Source organism: Pochonia chlamydosporia, chromosome 5 (genome assembly GCF_001653235.2).
Source record: "Pochonia chlamydosporia 170 chromosome 5, whole genome shotgun sequence".
In the NCBI taxonomy this organism is placed as follows: domain Eukaryota; kingdom Fungi; phylum Ascomycota; class Sordariomycetes; order Hypocreales; family Clavicipitaceae; genus Pochonia; species Pochonia chlamydosporia.
The window spans coordinates 343,117-361,016 of record NC_035794.1 but is presented as its reverse complement, the minus strand read 5'-3'; the positions used below and the strand labels follow the sequence as shown (position 1 = coordinate 361,016).

The following is a 17,900-nucleotide window of genomic DNA, read 5'->3' as shown; positions in this document are numbered from 1 at the left end:
GTGCACAGCCAACCTTCGAAGGTGTCTCGACGTCATTTCCCCAAGCATGCTCATCACACACAGTCACTCACATCAGGATTTGCCGGAGCCGATGTCATTACAGTCTGTGGGTAATTCATAACATTAGCGCGCCATCCACCGAACTAGAAAGGAGTTTTGTCTTCGGTGACGCCTCCCATCCCTGTAGGGCGGATGGTTCGTTTGCACCTGGTGGGCCAACTGCTCTCTCACGCATTTTTGGATTTCATTAAACGGGAGCTCTCTGGACCCTGATGCTGTCTGGTCAGCTTCATTTACACCCCGGAATTTTTGTATGATGCCATCGTAATGAAACCAATTATGTGTTGATGTGATATTGTCTACGTGTTGAACTAGCGTTTCCGGATGCTGAATTGTATCCGGTGGCGACAAAACAACACACCGCCCGACACCTTGCCCAGTGCCCGACGCAAGACAGCCTTTTGGTCAGGATAGTAATCTCAAGACTGACAGTGAAAAGGAGAAGACAACATGATGTGAAATTTAAACGACACCAAGAGCAATAAGGCTCAGATTCAGCCAATCACTCAGGTACACTACCACACCGCTAACGACAGCACGCCAACTACCTCTGCCACAGCTGCGACGTTGACGAAGGACACGATGCTACGATATACGACCAATCACATCATGTCCCCTTTTCATTGCTCGTAATTCTAGAGTTTCTTGTCCATCCAGCTAAACCTAGGCATAATTAGCTAGTGGATCGAAGTGTGCATGCCGTCCGGGTTTGATCTATTTGTGCCACACGCTTCAGGACTGGGCTGAGGCTGAGCTGCCTGTTCAATATGGTGCCTAGGTGGACATCATCGGTCAATCCCCAGATGAAATGGCTTGGTGGTAATTTGAAACTATTCTTCCAATTTACCCTAGGAATGAACTGGCGCAGCGGAAATGGTTGGCGTCAAGATAAATGTCAAGGTAAATGTATGGATGGATGGATGGATGGCTCTGGCAAAGTTAAAATTCAATGCGTGCCTGGCCGCCTGATTTGATTTGTCTGTGGATTGCAGAGTATGGAATACGGAGTGCGCCCTTCAATGGGACACGCCTCCTTTTCCTCCTGCCTTCTCTCACCACCTTGGGGGCTAGCAATGAGGAAACAATCAAACCATGCCTTTCCAACACAATCAAAAAGCCAAGCCAGCAACGGTGCATCAATTATGCTTCCAAGACACCACGAAACTTATCATTAGTCGTGCTGGGTACGGACGCCACTTCTGCTCTCGTCATTCACGCGCCATGATGGGTCTCATCGACCGTCACTCCCGTTGCCCCCCCGTCCTGTCTGCTCCTCATTTTTCTAGAAAAACGGCAGAAGCACAAACCGGCCAGCCTTGCCAGGGGGAAAAGCAGTCCCCCCCTTCTTCAATGTTCAATTTGACCCAAAGAACTTTGGACAGACAGCCACCCAACGTTGGGCTCGCTCTCTCAATTGGTGCAGGGGTGGGATCGACAAGGATGGCACACACCTAATTTTACAGCAGCCAGTCCAACATGGTCATACGACGACCCGAGACGCCTCGTGGTTGGCCATCGGCGACTCCAGACGGAGACAGCCAGGACCAATTTGGCAAACTTGTCCAGGACCATGCAAGACGCTGGCTTGACTCTGGCAAATGGGGGCCGCTTTTGCAATCAACAGCTTTGCACCCATTGAGCATAGCGGATGTCGCGACATGGGGTTTGTCTGCAACCAAGGCGTTTCAGAATGCGTTGAGACTGCGGTGAGAAATGACGCCGTTCCTGAAACGGCCGCCCCTGTTGGTCTGTTGTTGGTCTGCGACCAGGATCCCATGCCGCCCACGATTTATGATGACCCCGAGTCGACACGTTCGTCAACACACCCAAGCCAAAAGAGACGAAAAAAGACCAAAGCCAGCTTTCAAGGGGGGGATCCTTTGGCTGGGTGGAGTGCGAAGAAGAAGAATGAGGGTCCCCGCCGGGCTTGTCTGAGCTTGTTGCATGTCGATTGATGGATGGGCTGGCCAACTGGGTTATATCTCATGTTGCCCTGCAGGAAACGTGAGCCTTCTCCGAGATCTTCTAGAAGCCCAATGCCCCGGCTTCTCTACCTTTCATCCCATTTTTGGTTCACTCTTTCCTTTTGCTCTTCACATCCATGTTTCGAACCGATTTCTGTATTTTCATGAACAAAGCAGCTCTCCGAAATATTCGTCTCCGGGAATAGATTGAAGCATTGTTGACGCATCAAGCAACAGAGCGTTGAAGAAGCTCAATCCTGCGCCCGTGCGGAACAGTCTCTAATATACCGTCTCTTTGGCCAGCCGCCGATTTGCGTCCGCCGCTGTATCTTCTTGTGCTTTAGGCAAGACCTCAAGATCGCCGTCCGCCAATCTCTCTGAAAGTTTCACCCTCCTACCTCATTCATCGCGCCTTTGCGCGCGTGCGCGTGGCCAGAGAGACAAAGCCAAGCGAAGGCTTTGGCTGGTAGGGAGCACTGGGCTTGACAACACACAGGAACGCCAACATTGATGGTATCAGGAGGGCAAGTTTTCACGTTGTCGATAAGAACTAATTACTTGGCGTTGAGCTTTGACAAACTTTTGTCCGAGTGATTTTGGATTCGGAGGCTTCTGGCCGTCACAAAGTGTCACCATGTTCCCCTACCAGAATCAACCACCTCAACCACACCAGGCACAAGACGACCCCAATGTGCGGGCATTGACAGATGAAGACCAACAGCAACTTTTGAGACTGGTCCAGCGATATGGGATTCCCAGCCTGCTCTGCGCTTTGACAGGCTCACCATCGTCTTGTAAGTTGGCACATCATCTGAGCCAGAGGCTGCTAAACCTTCATGCTTTCTACATAAACTAACTCACAATAGCGGGGGCCTCGACATTCTCTGCAAGCACACTGCTCAGCAGCATAAGTGCACCATCTTTGGCATGGACTGGGTCGGACGTGTCTCACTGCAGGTCGGACGACGCTTCAATCCATACCCAATACACCTGGCCAGAGCTGTCTCATGATGTCCAATCGATGCATGATCCGGAACCTAGCAAAATCAGCGAACGGTCTTGGTTAGATTCCCCTGCCGCTGACCCGGTCCCGTTGCCACCAAATGACATGACCTCGCACCCGTCTCCCCGCCTCGTGCCTCCTACATCAAAGAAGTATCAATGTCCCATGTGCTTCCTTGATAACAGCCCCGTGGGGTTTGGACGCAAAAGCGACTTCAAGAAGCATCTGCACAATTTTCACGGCGCCGATGTGGTCTGGATCTGCCGCACCAAAGGTTGCCACTTGACTTTTTCCACTGAAAGGGCCTACAGTACTCACGCCAAAGAGGCTCACAGAATGAAGGCTTTACCTAACAGCACGGCACGTTCAGAACTTTGTACTCAGCTTGTCTTTTCGTGTGGCTTTGCCGCCTGTAAGGACCGTTTGTTTCAAGCACAGTCAGCGGAAGACGCCTCATCAACCCGGGACAAGCACTTCGAACACATCGCCAAGCACTTCGAGGAAGGATTTGATGTCAAAGACTGGGAATATAAAGTACAGATTCAGAACTTGATGCGACAGCCAGATGTCAAATCTATTTGGAAGACTTGTATTTGGCCCAAGGAAAAGCGACAGCAATTGCATTGGAGGCCACGATCATCAGGAGATCTCAAACGGATGCTCGAATGTCGGCATCTTGGCAATGACATCTCCAACTTGGTCCGCTTGGCGTTTATCCTTGGCACTGCTCCTTTCACCTCCCCGGCCACACCACCACCTGGAGAGATCGACATGTACTTTCAACTCCCTTACCGAAGCCAGTGCCTCATTAACTCTCCTGGACACAATATCGCAAACGCAGGAAGCCCAAAGCTTGACGACGACACATCTTCGACCCTAACCACTACGAGAAGTCGGTCGAGCATATCCCATTCTGTATTCAGATTGCCCAGTCGCCAAGGCAAACGAGTATCACGTCCCCCGACTCCTGGTAGCGTGATGGGCCCAAACAGCACACCCACCAGCTCGGCTGTGAGTGTTACAAGTGCGCCTGTAGGGGGCTCTGAAGGTACCCCGGACACGGTCATGGGCGACGATTTACAGAGTGGTCCTCATCCTGGAACACCGTTCCCGATCCCGAGCGAATCTGTGTGGCCCGTCGATGCGCCGAAATTTGCACCCGAAGTCCAACAAGGCTTGCCGAAGCAAATCAACACGCCCGTTGATGGCCCGATGATGTATGCCATGCAGATGGAACAAAATCCTCACCAATCTTGGTGCACTATGGAATCTTTTGACCCGTACCCGGCACCAGTCGGCGTTCCACACGGGGTTCCACACGGGCTCTATGACTATCAGATGAATGCAAGTCAAACATCCACGGTTCGGCCAGCAACCCCGGTACCCCACAAGCGACCAGCTTCTTGGAGCCGGGTAGTGAGCATGGAAAGCCTTCGACCAGCCAAAAAGGCAACTCCCCATGAAAGCATTCCTCCAGAGATGGTACCTACAATGCTGGGCATGTAGGGAATGGAATGTATGCCCTCCAGTGGGATCTTTGAGCCTTGGTGCTTGTCTCCTGGAACATTGTATCTCATGAAAAAAAATGAGCCAATGATACACAAAAAAGACGTTGGGATACTTTCGGCAGCGCTGGTACACTTGCCAAACACCCACAAATTCGACCCCCTGATTACAACCATACATTTATAATTGGATTATTCTCTACACTCTAATCAATGACGCTTTCGAATCCAACCTACGGCAACGTCGGTTAATACGGTTTTCTGCTTTATACACCTGAACATTTTCTCAACCTTATCTTCATACAACTTATTTATCAGCACCACAATCCCACATACCCAACATGACGTGATTTTGTCCCGAGAAACCGAACAAAAGCATATATACTTAATAACTGTCCTTATGTTGAACCATCGCCATCTGCATGCTTCAACATATTTCCTTTGTTTCACCTTTATCTACGCACTGTATTACTTGTTTCGCCTTTTTGCAATTTCCTTTTTGTTAGTCTTTTCATTCGATTTTTGAGATACCATCATAATCGCTCGGTCGTGGACCTAAACGCGAGACATGCGCGCTAGCAATATAGCGATGATACCATTTGAAGCAGGCGTAGGATGAGGTAGACGGATGGAATTACATTTCAATGGTGGCTGAGGTCAATGGATAGGATCATTGTATGATCCTTTTATAGCGCGAATGAAACGCGATCAGTAATGGTTTGCATGGTATGAGGCACAGGCGAGGGAGGGTATGTCAATACAATTTACATGAGGGATAGCATTAGAAAAGCCACCTTGGTCTCAATATATGACTTTTTTACGATATAAACTTAATGTTTTGCTTGTGGTCCTTAACATGTGAACTTTGGTGTCGAGCTGACCGCTAATTTTGAGCATCCAAACCTCAAAACAAGGCAACATTTGCAATACTCGATGTGTACGGCAACAGATCGATGCAGACATTGGTGCCTGAGGTATTTCCAAAGCTATCATCTTAGCGTGTGAATGCTCCTTAGAAATATCTTTCACGCAGTTGACCCAATAGGCACATTTTGCAGATTGATGCAGCTCTCACCTATCGAATTCTGCACATAGGAAGAGCATCCAAAATCCCAGAACAGGATTGCGCCTGGGAGTTTCCCGGATCTTGTGGGTAGATTACCTCTGAGGAAGCTTCCACACCTTGAAGGGGATAGTATCGTTGAGTCTGACTAAACATCTGGTTTAACCTTCCAACAGTCAACGTTTGAAGTCTTACGTGACATGTTTGCTTTGCGTCTGCTCAACAGGGTTCAAGGCCAATTTGATCTGATCCTATATGTCTGGTGGGGCACGAAATGGCATCCAGCACTAAGCATTCTTGGATGCAGATCTGGAGAAATGAGCAAGCCGCAAGACTCTGCATGTGTCTGGTGTGTCCATCCAAGCCCGAAATCGCAGCCAAAGTGGGTCATAAAGCGGCCGAGACCGCAACCAATGTTGACTCGACTTCATGGGACATTGGATCAAGTTCCCGGTTGGTAATATTGAGGTTTGTTGCGACAAATAAGCCCTATGATTTTAATGGTAAAGGAGGGTGGACTTGGACCGATAGTCATTGACTGAGTGCCAAGAACAGTTTACGATGTGTTGTTTGTGTGAGATAGGCCTCGTCGCGGTTGGGATGTCACAGCCACTTTGGGTCTTAATGCCACAATAGAGCGGTTCTAAATTGAACTCAAGGCCTTACTATAACATCGGTGTATCATTGGTTGTTCTTGATAATGTAAATGCCGAAGACCTACAAACTCCGACTTTTGTAATATAACGACAGAGTCAAAAGAGAGTGAGGTCGCACTGCGTGTATGCAGCATTACGCCAGGCTGACTATTGCATACGATGCCTCAGATGATTTGGGCCAAAATGAGGGGAAGCAGGCATGCACCTGGCCGAAAATACGATCCATGGTTCCAGGTATGTTTTTGCGCCCTCATGCTTCTTGACACCTTTGGCATGTTGCAGACAGGTGAGAAGTTAGATGGGTCAATTGGCATGGCCCTGCTATCACGCAAGATGCAGGGCGAAATAGGATGACGCTGGTTGGCTGTGGTGGGTGGTTATGTGGGGCGGATCATGTCCGCCGTTCGAACAGCCGGCTGGTCGCCGGTGTGAATATCAAATTGCAGCTGGCATTTTTTGCTTGGTGCTGCATTACAATGCATGCTTATGCAGTGAGTGAGATTTCAACATAGCCGAGAAAATAATCGTCGTCCAATCCAAGAGCAAATTGAATTGTAGATGATAGTCCTGAGTCAAGGGAGCTAGCATGAACGTATTGGGATGCTGTGGTGCTTGTAAAAACGAGCATCAAACAAATACCCGGCTGCACATTGAAAGTCGAGTGTTGAATCATCGGTGTAACCGACTTTGCCACCTGCATGGCACAATAACCAACCATGAAACCCACCGGATCAAATAGCCTCCATGAACCCCGCGTGTCCGGCTGTTTGCCCACCTTGACCCTCTAGCTTCATGTCTTGTCCTTGTTCGGCACAAGCGAGGAAATGATGGTGTGTTGGCTTGTGATTGTGACTGGCAGCCCAGTGGTGGCCGGGCGCCGGGGTACCACTGAAAGGTACGGGGAAGCATTGGCACGCAGGGACATGTGCAAGCCGGTTGTTCGAGATCGGTGGGTGAATGAAGCTTGTAAATTAGCCTGGAGATGTTGGTGTTTCTGTGGCTCCGATTGCGCGCAATTATGAATCATCTAGGTAGGACGCCTTGAGATTGTCCATGATTCTTGAGATCTGGTTCTTGGTACATTTATGTTTGGCTGCCGCGGCAATGGGGCCGTGGACTCGACTGGACCGGCACCGATTGATCAATTCCTGTCAGGCACTCAGAACCGAAGAACTTCAGTCTGGTATTTTAGGGGTCTCTGATCATTAACATTGAACCCCACCCACGCCAGGCTGCCCCATCGCTTCCCTCTGGCCGATCGTCGCATTTCCAGCACCCGACCGCCTATTCAAAGCCTGCCATACAGACAGACCCGCGCTCCAGTCCCTCTGGACATTGTCCGGTGTGGTTAGATTTTGACTGGGTGACTCAGTTAGCGCTCAAGCTCATTCGCTGCATCTCCCACCACCCAGTGCCACCAGACTTCTTCGCAAACTGGAACTGGAGCTCGTCCAGTCTGGCTGTGTACTAGTTCTTCTCGTTTGCCTCCCACATTTTTTTCTTTCCCACCATCGACTCTACTTCGCCATCCAGGAACTGCCATTCCGTCCCAAGTTTTGCTCCAACATATTTCCTGCTGTGAAATACCCTTTCTTACGTGGTTTTTCCATCCCTCTCAGATATCTGAGCTGGGTAAGCAGTGATTTTCCGGGCTCGACTCCATTTCCCTTTCACTCGCCCTGACTAGAGCTTCGAGCTGCTCTCCACCGAAGTCGCGATGCTCCGAAGTCGCCAGGCCTCAAAGGCCTTGAGAGCCTTGAGCCAAACACGATCATTTACCTCCACGACCTCTCCCGCTGCTATCAAGGCCTCAAAACAGGTTCCTTCTGGTCAAAGAAATCAAGCGACCGCTGCCGCAGCCACATCTTCTGCACCGTAAGTGTCCTCTCGTGGCCGTCATGCTTGCCCCGCCGGCATCGGCCAGATCTTGCATTGAACTGTTTGAGCTGACCACGACGACTTTTCCACCGTCAACAGTCGCGTGCGCGCCGTGCCGAGCCCTGCCTTCAATGGAGACGATCAAAGTCATGTTCAGCCATTGGCGAACCAACCCAAAAATGACATGGATGAGTCGTATGTACAACCCGCAATTGTTGCTGTTGGCGCACAATGTCGAGACGCTCGGACAGGGGCTTACGATTTTTACAACAGATTTATTGGCAAGACAGGAGGTGAAATTTTCCACGAGATGATGTTAAGACAGGGTGTTAAGCACATTTGTATGTTCATATATCACTTCAGACTGGCCGCTTCACGATTGAACATCTTTGGCTAACATGAGTCACGCCACTCTGTACAGTTGGATACCCCGGTGGTGCTATCTTGCCCGTCTTCGATGCCATCTATAACTCAAAACACTTCGACTTCATTCTGCCTAGACATGAACAAGGTGCCGGTCACATGGCCGAAGGCTATGCTAGAGCTTCTGGCAAACCCGGTGTCGTCCTCGTAACGTCTGGACCTGGTGCCACTAATGTTATCACGCCGATGCAGGATGCCCTCTCGGATGGAACTCCTCTGGTAGTCTTTTGTGGTCAGGTTCCTACTACTGCCATTGGAAGCGATGCCTTCCAAGAAGCTGATGTTGTTGGTATCTCCCGCGCCTGTACCAAGTGGAATGTCATGGTTAAGAACGTTGCCGAACTGCCACGCCGAATCAATGAAGCTTTCGAGATCGCCACATCTGGCCGCCCTGGCCCTGTCCTTGTCGATTTGCCTAAGGATGTCACCGCTGGTATTCTAAGAAAAGCCATTCCTACCGAAACCGCTCTCCCGTCTCTGCCCAGCGCTGCATCCCGAGCCGCCATGGAGCACAGCCAGAAGCAGCTGTCGGCTTCTATCAAGCGCGTCGCTGAGCTTGTTAATATTGCCAAGCAACCTGTGATTTACGCCGGCCAGGGTATCATTCAATCGGAGAATGGCCCCGAGCTCCTGAAGGAATTGTCCGAGAAATGCTCTATTCCTGTTACCACTACCCTCCACGGCCTGGGCGGCTTTGATGAGCTTGACGAAAAGGCTCTGCATATGCTTGGTATGCATGGTTCTGCCTATGCCAACATGGCCATGCAGGAGGCTGATCTGATCATTGCCCTGGGAGGTCGTTTTGACGATCGTGTTACTGGAAACATTGCCAAGTTTGCTCCCGGAGCCAAGGCAGCTGCGGCGCAAAAACGTGGCGGTATCGTTCACTTCGAGATCATGCCCAAGAATATCAACAAGGTTGTTCAAGCTACTGAGGCTATTGAAGGCGACGTGGCAGCTAGCATGAAGCTTCTCTTGCCCGAGGTCCAGCCTCGATCTATGGAAGATCGCAAGGTTTGGTTTGACAAGATTAGGGAGTGGAAGAAGAAGTGGCCTCTGTCCCACTACGACAGATCGGTGGACAACGGTCTCATTAAGCCTCAGACCCTCATTGAGGAGCTGAGCAACCTGACGGCTGACCGCAAGCACAAGACATACATTGCCACCGGTGTCGGTCAGCATCAGATGTGGACCGCTCAGCATTTCCGATGGAGACACCCTCGCACGATGATCACGTCTGGTGGTCTGGGAACTATGGGCTACGGTTTGCCTGCTGCTATTGGTGCCAAGGTCGCCCAACCTGATGCCCTCGTTATTGACATTGACGGTGACGCTTCTTTTGGCATGACTCTGACTGAACTGGCTACTGCTGCTCAGTTCAACATTGGTGTCAAGGTTATCGTCTTGAATAACGAGGAACAGGGTATGGTTACCCAATGGCAGAATCTCTTTTATGAGGATCGATATGCCCACACCCACCAGGTCAACCCCGACTTCATGAAGCTGGCTGAATCGATGCGTGTTCAGTCACGCCGCCTGATTGACCCCGCCGAGACTACCGAGGCTCTCAAATGGCTGATTGACACCGATGGCCCTGCTCTTTTGGAAGTTGTTACGGACAAGAAGGTGCCTGTTTTGCCCATGGTGCCCGCCGGCTCTGCCTTGCATGAATTCCTCGTCTTTGATGGTGGTGAGTACCTGACCTACATTGGAGCCTTTGAAAATACGAGGATACTAATGAAGTTTGTTACAGAGAAAGATAAGCAGCGACGAGAACTGATGCGACAAAGAACTTGCGGTCTGCATGGTTAGGTCCGTGTTGTCGGGGCTGGGGAATGTCATTGACTGGAATGGCTCGAGCATCGAACGAAGATGATCTCAAGCATATACCGATCGTAATTGTGTCTTTTTTTTTAATCTTCCCTGTTTGATTACCATCATTTATTGATCACTGGCGGAGTTTCTTCCTGCAATTTTGACACGACCTTGGACGCTCGTGTCGGGGATGAGTCATCCCGCGAAAAACAAAAGTTGGAGAGCTACTGGCGTGAGGTTGTGCGGCCGCCAGATGTATGTAGCATGTGCACGTTCGTTCACGAACGAGACAATAGGAGTTATGACGAGAACTTTACAAGTAACATACCATGTCCGTGGATCTTGTTATGTGGCATTCCTCGTGCATATGATGGTGATGGAGGATCCAACATCACGACGACACCCCTCACAGATGAACACGGCGGCTCTTGAATCTTGAAACGTGAAGATGTACGTATAAACTCGTAATCGTATCAGCTACTCATGAAACCCAAGTTGGTGAGTTTTCTTCTGCCGGACACGGCATCAAATGCCAGCCCACATCACAGCCCTCAATTTCAGCACTATGTTTCACAGCAGTCAAAGTCCCCCATGCCGTCTCCGTCGTCGCCAACATGTCCTCAGGAACATTCTGGCCCTTGACATAGTCCTCTGCTGCAAACCCCGTTGCACCAGGATACTGTCCCAAGCTGCGCAGGTACTTCATCGTCCCAGCAAGCGACACATCAACCTCCCACGCTCCCCCGTGCACAGCACGATGATACACAGCCGCCATGATGCCCGTCGCGAGCAGATACCCACTTGCATGATCTAGAGCCTGGCACGGCAGCACCTTGGATGGTTCACCCTGCCCAGCATGCTCTGCTTCTGACACGTTCATCCCCGAAGCGGCCTGTACAAGACTGTCGAACCCTCTCCTGTGAGACCATGGGCCAGCAGGACCAAATGCCGACATGTTGGCGCATATAATATTGGGGTTGATCTTGACGAGGTCCTCTGGCGATAGTCCGTACGATGCCAGACTCTGCGGCCTGTAGCCCTGGATGAACACGTCACACGTCTTGAGTAATTCCAGCAGGCGATGCTTGTCCTGCGGGTTGCGGATATCGAGATGAACATTTCGCTTTCCTCGACTCAAGTCGATATCTAGGAATGGTACTGCCGGTAGATTCGGCGACGTCACCCAAAGGACATCTGCGCCATGAGCAGCAAGCGTCTTGCCTGATACCGGACCAGCAATAACCCTCGTAAGTTCCACGACTCTCAACCCAGAGAGACACTTCTTGCTATCCTCTCCAAGAGGAGCCATTGGTTTGCGTGCCGGATCCCCTCCGTTAACTCGTTTCAGTAGAATCGGACTCCCGTGAATAGCAGCAGATTGCGGCAGCGCATCCCACTCCTCATACGACCTCAGCGCATAAATTGCCACGTTCCCACGCTCTGTTCCCTCCTCCTCCAAATCGACCTTCTTCCGCTTTGCAACTTCCCTCGCTACATCGTCTCTGCCCGCATCCCCAGGCAGCCCGAGGAGTTTCAACGTCCCTTGTATATGATTCGGAAACACGTCATGAATGCGCACGTACCCATCTGACGCCTTGTGCAACCCCCCTATGGGATTATACGAAAATGGCGGGATTGGTGTATCGTTTCGTTGTAAAGTATATAGACTGTTGGATTTGAATTCCACTGCTGCGTTGTGGACTGGAACACGAACAGTTGGGTAAGGATTGAGGGTGACTCTTGTAGAGCGGACGAGGCGTGCGGCCAGGGCGGACAGCGCAATTGATGCTTGTGCGAGGGAGCTGATTTTGAAAGATGACGGGAGGGATGGGGTGTCTGCGCCGGGGAGGGACAGAGATGTGAGCGCTTCGGGGGGGAGGTTTGTGGAGAGCCATATGTCGTGGATGATGTGTTTGGTGGTGAAGGATCGGCGGTTTGGTAGGGCGTGTTCTGTGGACATGATGTACTGAATTGGGGTGTTGAGTTTGCGTGAAGAATGGAGTGTTTGCTTGAGTCTAGTTTACCATGGTGTTGGTGAGGTTGTTGGTGAGAGACGACGTAGGGGATTATGAGTATGAGTGTCGAACTGAACCTCGGTTGATGATTACTATTAGCCCTGGTGTACAGCCGACGTCGGCGAGATAAAGAAGGGCAACAGTTGGTGTACAATTCGTAAGCTAGTCATCACATGGTGGCCTTGTTGTATGGGATGGGATGGTGAAGTTGCTGGAGAGGAGCGAGCCAAAGCGGGAATAAGCGATGAGGAGTGACTTCAAATGTTCCGTCTACCCGACCGCAAGGCGTCGGCCTCGGGGCTCGGCTTATACATGAACATGAAGCGCCAGTCACATTTGGGAATAAATTGAAGTGAATACATTCTTTTTTATCGTCATAAATATTATAATTTATTCATACAGTATATGTCCGCTTGAAGAGGCTCACCATACTCGTCATTATCTTAATCCCCGCCCGTAATTCTCGCCATGCAATGCCGTAAATCCAAGGTTAAACGCCCGCGTGTACACAACTGTATGTGATAGCAAAAATTCCAAGTGTAAATGTGAAAATGCAACGAATTTCGACCCCTTCATCACTCATGATTGTTGTTGCGCTGGTTGCTGCTCCTGCTCTTGTAATTGCAGCTGTGATTGCTGCCGCGACTGCAATCTCGATTCCATCTCGGCCTTCTCATCTGCCGTCATACTCGCCTCCGCGGACCCCATCTTGATAGTAAGTACCAGACACAACGATGCGACAGCCAAGCCGAGACCCGTCCAGAAACCAATCTGGTACTGCGTACGAGAGTCGACCTTATCGTGGCCACCCTTGCTTTGAACCGTCGCCGAGATGGCCAATTCTCCGACACCGAGCCAGAATGCGATTCCGAGATACAATAGGCTGTTGATCATGCCGCCTGCCGCTGCTTGGTGACGACGAGGCATCGCCGTTGTGATGAAGACGTTGGTGACATTGAACGTGATGTCAACGCCGATGGTGCCGGCAATCATGGCTGGGAAGATGTATGCCCAGTAGATGAAGCTGGTGGTTTTGCCCGAGGTCGCTGGATCGGGAATGAGTGCGAACAAAAGGACGGACAGGATGAAGCCCAAGCAAGAGATTATCATGAGGATCTTGTTCGAAATGATGTGCAGCACGAGGCCTCCGACAATGGCTAATATCATGCCACCGACAGCCAGGGGTGTGAACCAAGCGGCAGTGAGGATTGGCTTTGTGTGCATGACGGTTTCGATGCTAGAATACGGTTAGCTGTTGTTGCTACTGTAACAAAATGAAGACGAGGAAACGTACTAGAAACTGGCGTAGAAGAGGTACAGCCCAAACACACCATACGAGAGGAACAACGCTGTCATCAATCTCTTCATATACTTGGCCCTGAACAAATCCGGAGGCAGTAAAGGTTGAGACGAAACCCAACCCTGCACATACACCGCCGCAGCAAGGAAGAGAACACCCACGATCAACGTGACATAAATGTACGGCGTCTTCCATCCATTCGGGGCTTGGCCGCCATCAGTAAACGCAAAGACGACGAGAACCACACCCGGAACAATGGTGAACACGCCAAGCCAATCCATCTTTGCATCTGGATTCACATCCCCCAAGTTCCTCGGGATGCTGAGCGACCCCGAAATCCCAATGATGAGTCCAACAATTGTGCCCACCCAAAAGTACCACCGCCAGTCGAGATACTCCGCCGTCACGGCACCCACAAAGATTCCAAAGTAGAACCCAATACAAGCAAAGGCTCCGTAGATGGCAAAGACAAAGTTCTTCCGAGGACCAGGTCGATACGTCTGACTAAGAATAGCCAGACCAGCGGGCAAAAAGGCCGCTGAGCCAATACCCTGCATGGCACGACAAACAATCAGCATGTTGGTACTGCTGCTGAAGCCACTGACAAGAGACCACGTAAGAAGCCACATGTGGCCGGAAAGAAAGACGATTCTCCCTCCGTACAAGTCGCACAGTCGAGCGAAGGGCTGTAACAGAGCAGCGGTAGTCAAGTTCGTCACTCCGGCAGGCCACGTCCGTGACGAGGGAGGAATCTTGAGGGCATCCGCGATAGGCGGCAGCACAATGTTAAAACCACCGATAAAGTACTCGCTCATCATCATGGACATGACGATTGTAAAGACGAAGAACGACTCCGTGAACCAGTTGGATAGTGTTTCGGGGCGTTGGCGGCCCAGTCGCTCAATGGTAGCTTGGTCCATGTATTCGGGCAAGCTGCTGTCGTAGCCTGGCGCATTGCCATTTCCATTTCCCTTTTCCGAGGCATCGTTGGCATCGTACGCGGGAGGCGCCGTGTTGACCGACTGTGTCTCCGTTGCGGTGGTCATGTTTGTTGGCCACGATGAAAAGTGTCACGTATACATGAACGAGACGGTGTCCGGAACAGAGCCTTGACTCTGTTGACGATTTTATATAACCAGGCGAGGAAATCCACAAATGGACCACTAAAATTGAGTCAGAGGTAAAGAGGAAGGAAAACTCGACAACTTCACACCCAAGATAGCTTAGTAAACGAAATACAGGCACAAACTGCGTCTTGGCTGCCCGATCCAGAAGACAAGCTTAGCAAGCAGAGTCTTATAAATCAGTTTCCTCCCAATCAGGGCAATACATTACATCCAGTTATGCAATGGCTATCAACAATGAAGAAAGGAAAAGAAAATTCACGGGCGTTCACAGAACATCACTAACATGGCGGTCCATTGTCCCACGAACAAAAATCCATCATTCTACTGGGTATGGCCACAGAAACTGTGGGGAACAGGCGTCACAATACAGGCATTTTAAGCGTCAAGCGTTGAATTTTGCTTGCAGTTTTGAACGAGTGTGGAGCACGACATGAGGCTTGGCTGCCATTTGGGGCTTAGTGCAGCCAACTTTGAATGATGTTTCTGTTGGTGATTTGAAAGCCGGTTCCACATTTGGTGTGAATGGACGGATGAGTTTGGCAATTGCGTTGTTTTGGTGGTTCGGGTCGGTGTGTTCGGGGGCCGGTGGTTCATGAGATGTCTTGTGATGGGTGCATCAGACATGAGGGTCGGTGTGATGAGTGGCTATGTTGCGCGGTTTTGAGTTCCGCTTTGTGCAGAGTGTGGTTGGGTTACATTTTGGTAGATGCCTGGTTGTAAGATGTCAAGGTGTTTCGGTTGCCTGGTTGCGAGTTGTCCGGGCTTGTGATGTTTGAATGCTTGTGCTGCGATGGTGATGGAAGATGCTTCAGTGGCTTTACATTACAGCTGAAATAACATTGAGGTTGCTCAGGGTTTCATTCAACGGCTCCCGTTGAGACATGGGTCCGGTAGATCTAGATCTGAGACCACCAGACGATTGGGGCGCAATGTCACCTTGGCGGATCGGCAGGCACCAGGCCGGACATTGGTAAACGTGCTGACTTTGACGTGACTTGGCCTGAAATTACTAAATGCTGGCTTACGAGAGAGTCTTATGATGCGCATCATGTTGATGTTTGCTGCGAATAAGAATGCGAGACCAATTGGAGGGCGAGATTCATGTGGGGATGCAGGCACTGGGTTGTCTGTGCATGTTATGTATGGAGTAGTTCTTCGGATAAAGTCTAAACCAGTTGACGACATCTGGAAATTGAAATTACGGAGTATATCCAGGAGAACACGCTGCGAGTGAAACTTGTGGCCTGTGCATGTCGGGAGGCGCCGTGTGGCTGCGATGCTGCTTTTCTGGAGATCAGTCGCTCGCCAGACTACGCCACAAATGTGTTCTGTCGAAAGATGGACATGGAGTCTGGCGTTTGTGAGTCAAGGTAGCTCATTGCTACATGGTTTTGACTCCATTTCTGCAAAGGGGGTGTGAAATGCCGTGAGTAAGGGCACGCTAGATGAGGAGTATCCGGCATTGGAGATGCACTTGTCCCTTCGAGACGGGAAGCTTGTTTATTCTTGGTGTCAAGAAATTGCGCTACTTGAAAATGTGATTCATAAAGCGTAGCTTCGGTCTGATGAGACTAAGAAGTTTAAAGTGTGTACTTGGGTAGATTGTTGCAACATTGTATGTTTTCTCTGCAACACGGCATGGAGTGTGCTTCAATGTTTAGTTTGCACACCCTACAATTTCTGATGCCACCCTACAGACTTAGGTCTGGTACAAATACAAGAAATTTTTTCCATTTACAAGTGGCCATCAAGCTTTTGGTCGTGATCTAGCGCGTCGCGTAAAATATATATTAACACTCTGGAGACTAGCTCAATTACGTAACTGAGCTATCAAGTCTGGTCAATTTGCTCAGGAGCGGATTTGCCATTCATCATGACCACCAGTTCTCATACAGCGGGGTAAAGTCAATCACCCTCAGGACACTTAATTGACCATTAGCTCATCAGTGACTCATATTCATTTCATTTTTTGAAATCTTTCTTAATTTATTTTTATATCGACTTTGAACCTTAACTTATGGCCGGCATTGCCTGCATTAAAGGCGAGCAGGTGGCTGCATATTCCCTCGTGGCAGGTTCCCCAACCCACCCATTGCAATTGACCCCATGGGGAATTGCGCCAGGCACTCCAATCTAATAATCAATTGAGAACGCGTTCTCAGTCCATAAGAGATGCAATAACTGGGAAAGGTCAACTGGCAGAAACTTGGACACGCACCGGACAAAGATGCCGAGCTACACATGGGAGGCTTTGCATGTGAATGCCGAATAGCGCCACGTTCCAAGGGTAAGGGACGCAAGAGTTCCTTGCGAAAGGTCTTTATCCCACCATTTGAGGGTCAGATCGGGACCATGTCAAAGTTGGAGTGTTTCCCCGCGTGAGGAACTTGTTCGTGAAATTTTCTAGGTGTAGCAGAGATAGTATTTCTCGGCTTTCCTGGTGGAATTGACAATTCTGACCTCAGTCTTGCTCCAACCGGAATGGCTCAATGATGTGACCAGCTTCAAGTGCTCGTTTGAACTTCGGAAGACCATCCATGTCTGCATGTATGCGATCCAAGCCTCCCCATGTGGTGGCGCCAGTAAGTCTGGTGGGTTATGGTGGGCAAGGATTGAGCGGGGCTCGTGTCGACAATGGATGCAACCGAGGAATGGAATTTCCATTTGGATGATTTAGAGTTCAAATGTTTCTTTGTATTATCCTTCAGCGCGGACGAGCTAAATTGAAGAAGTAACTTGATGGGGGAGAGTCGATACTTTGATCACTAGGACATCTGGTCGTTGAGGGTACGGGCGACTATGGCGTGAGGCAATGAGTGTTCGCTTGGCACAAACACAAGTGCCTACAAACCAAGACCTCCGCGGCCAGCCCTGAAGCTCAATGATCTGACAATATTGTCAGTGAAGTTTCCTGGGAATCCCAGTCCCAGTCCCAGTCTGCAAGGACCAGACTCCCTGTTAGGCGTCAGTGTGCATAATATTTGTCCGGGGTCCAAGGTCCTTTCGATGGTGGCGCCACTTTTCCTCCGCAAGATCAGTGAGGATCTGGAGAAGGTACGACCATGGCGTGGGCACGGCTTAGCGGCACAAA

At 50.2% G+C, this 17,900-nt stretch overlaps 4 protein-coding genes across 4 annotated transcripts; 2 read left to right on the top strand and 2 right to left on the bottom strand.

Moving 5' to 3' along the window:
- Positions 1-2,658: 2,658 nt before the first annotated feature.
- On the top strand, positions 2,659-4,533 carry VFPPC_13836 (zinc finger domain-containing protein; the record flags this gene model as incomplete). The annotated part of the gene is made up of 2 exons (XM_018291608.1): positions 2,659-2,818; positions 2,891-4,533. The coding sequence occupies 2 exons, from the start codon at positions 2,659-2,661 to the stop codon at positions 4,531-4,533; spliced, it is 1,803 nt and encodes a 600-aa protein (XP_018141404.1).
- A 3,435-nt stretch (positions 4,534-7,968) lies between these two features.
- VFPPC_05426 (acetolactate synthase, mitochondrial precursor) lies at positions 7,969-10,364 on the top strand (the record flags this gene model as incomplete). The annotated part of the gene is made up of 3 exons (XM_022428458.1): positions 7,969-8,126; positions 8,229-8,470; positions 8,551-10,364. 3 exons carry the CDS (start codon positions 7,969-7,971, stop codon positions 10,362-10,364), a joined length of 2,214 nt encoding a protein of 737 aa, XP_022284255.1.
- Positions 10,365-10,848: 484 nt separating this feature from the next.
- VFPPC_05425 (CAIB/BAIF family enzyme) lies at positions 10,849-12,327 on the bottom strand (the record flags this gene model as incomplete). The annotated part of the gene is made up of 1 exon (XM_018284624.1): positions 10,849-12,327. The coding sequence occupies one exon, from the start codon at positions 12,325-12,327 to the stop codon at positions 10,849-10,851; it is 1,479 nt and encodes a 492-aa protein (XP_018141401.1).
- Positions 12,328-12,961: 634 nt separating this feature from the next.
- On the bottom strand, positions 12,962-14,728 carry VFPPC_13835 (major facilitator superfamily domain-containing protein; the record flags this gene model as incomplete). Its single annotated transcript, XM_018291607.1, has 2 exons — positions 12,962-13,619; positions 13,677-14,728. 2 exons carry the CDS (start codon positions 14,726-14,728, stop codon positions 12,962-12,964), a joined length of 1,710 nt encoding a protein of 569 aa, XP_018141400.1.
- Positions 14,729-17,900: the final 3,172 nt, after the last annotated feature.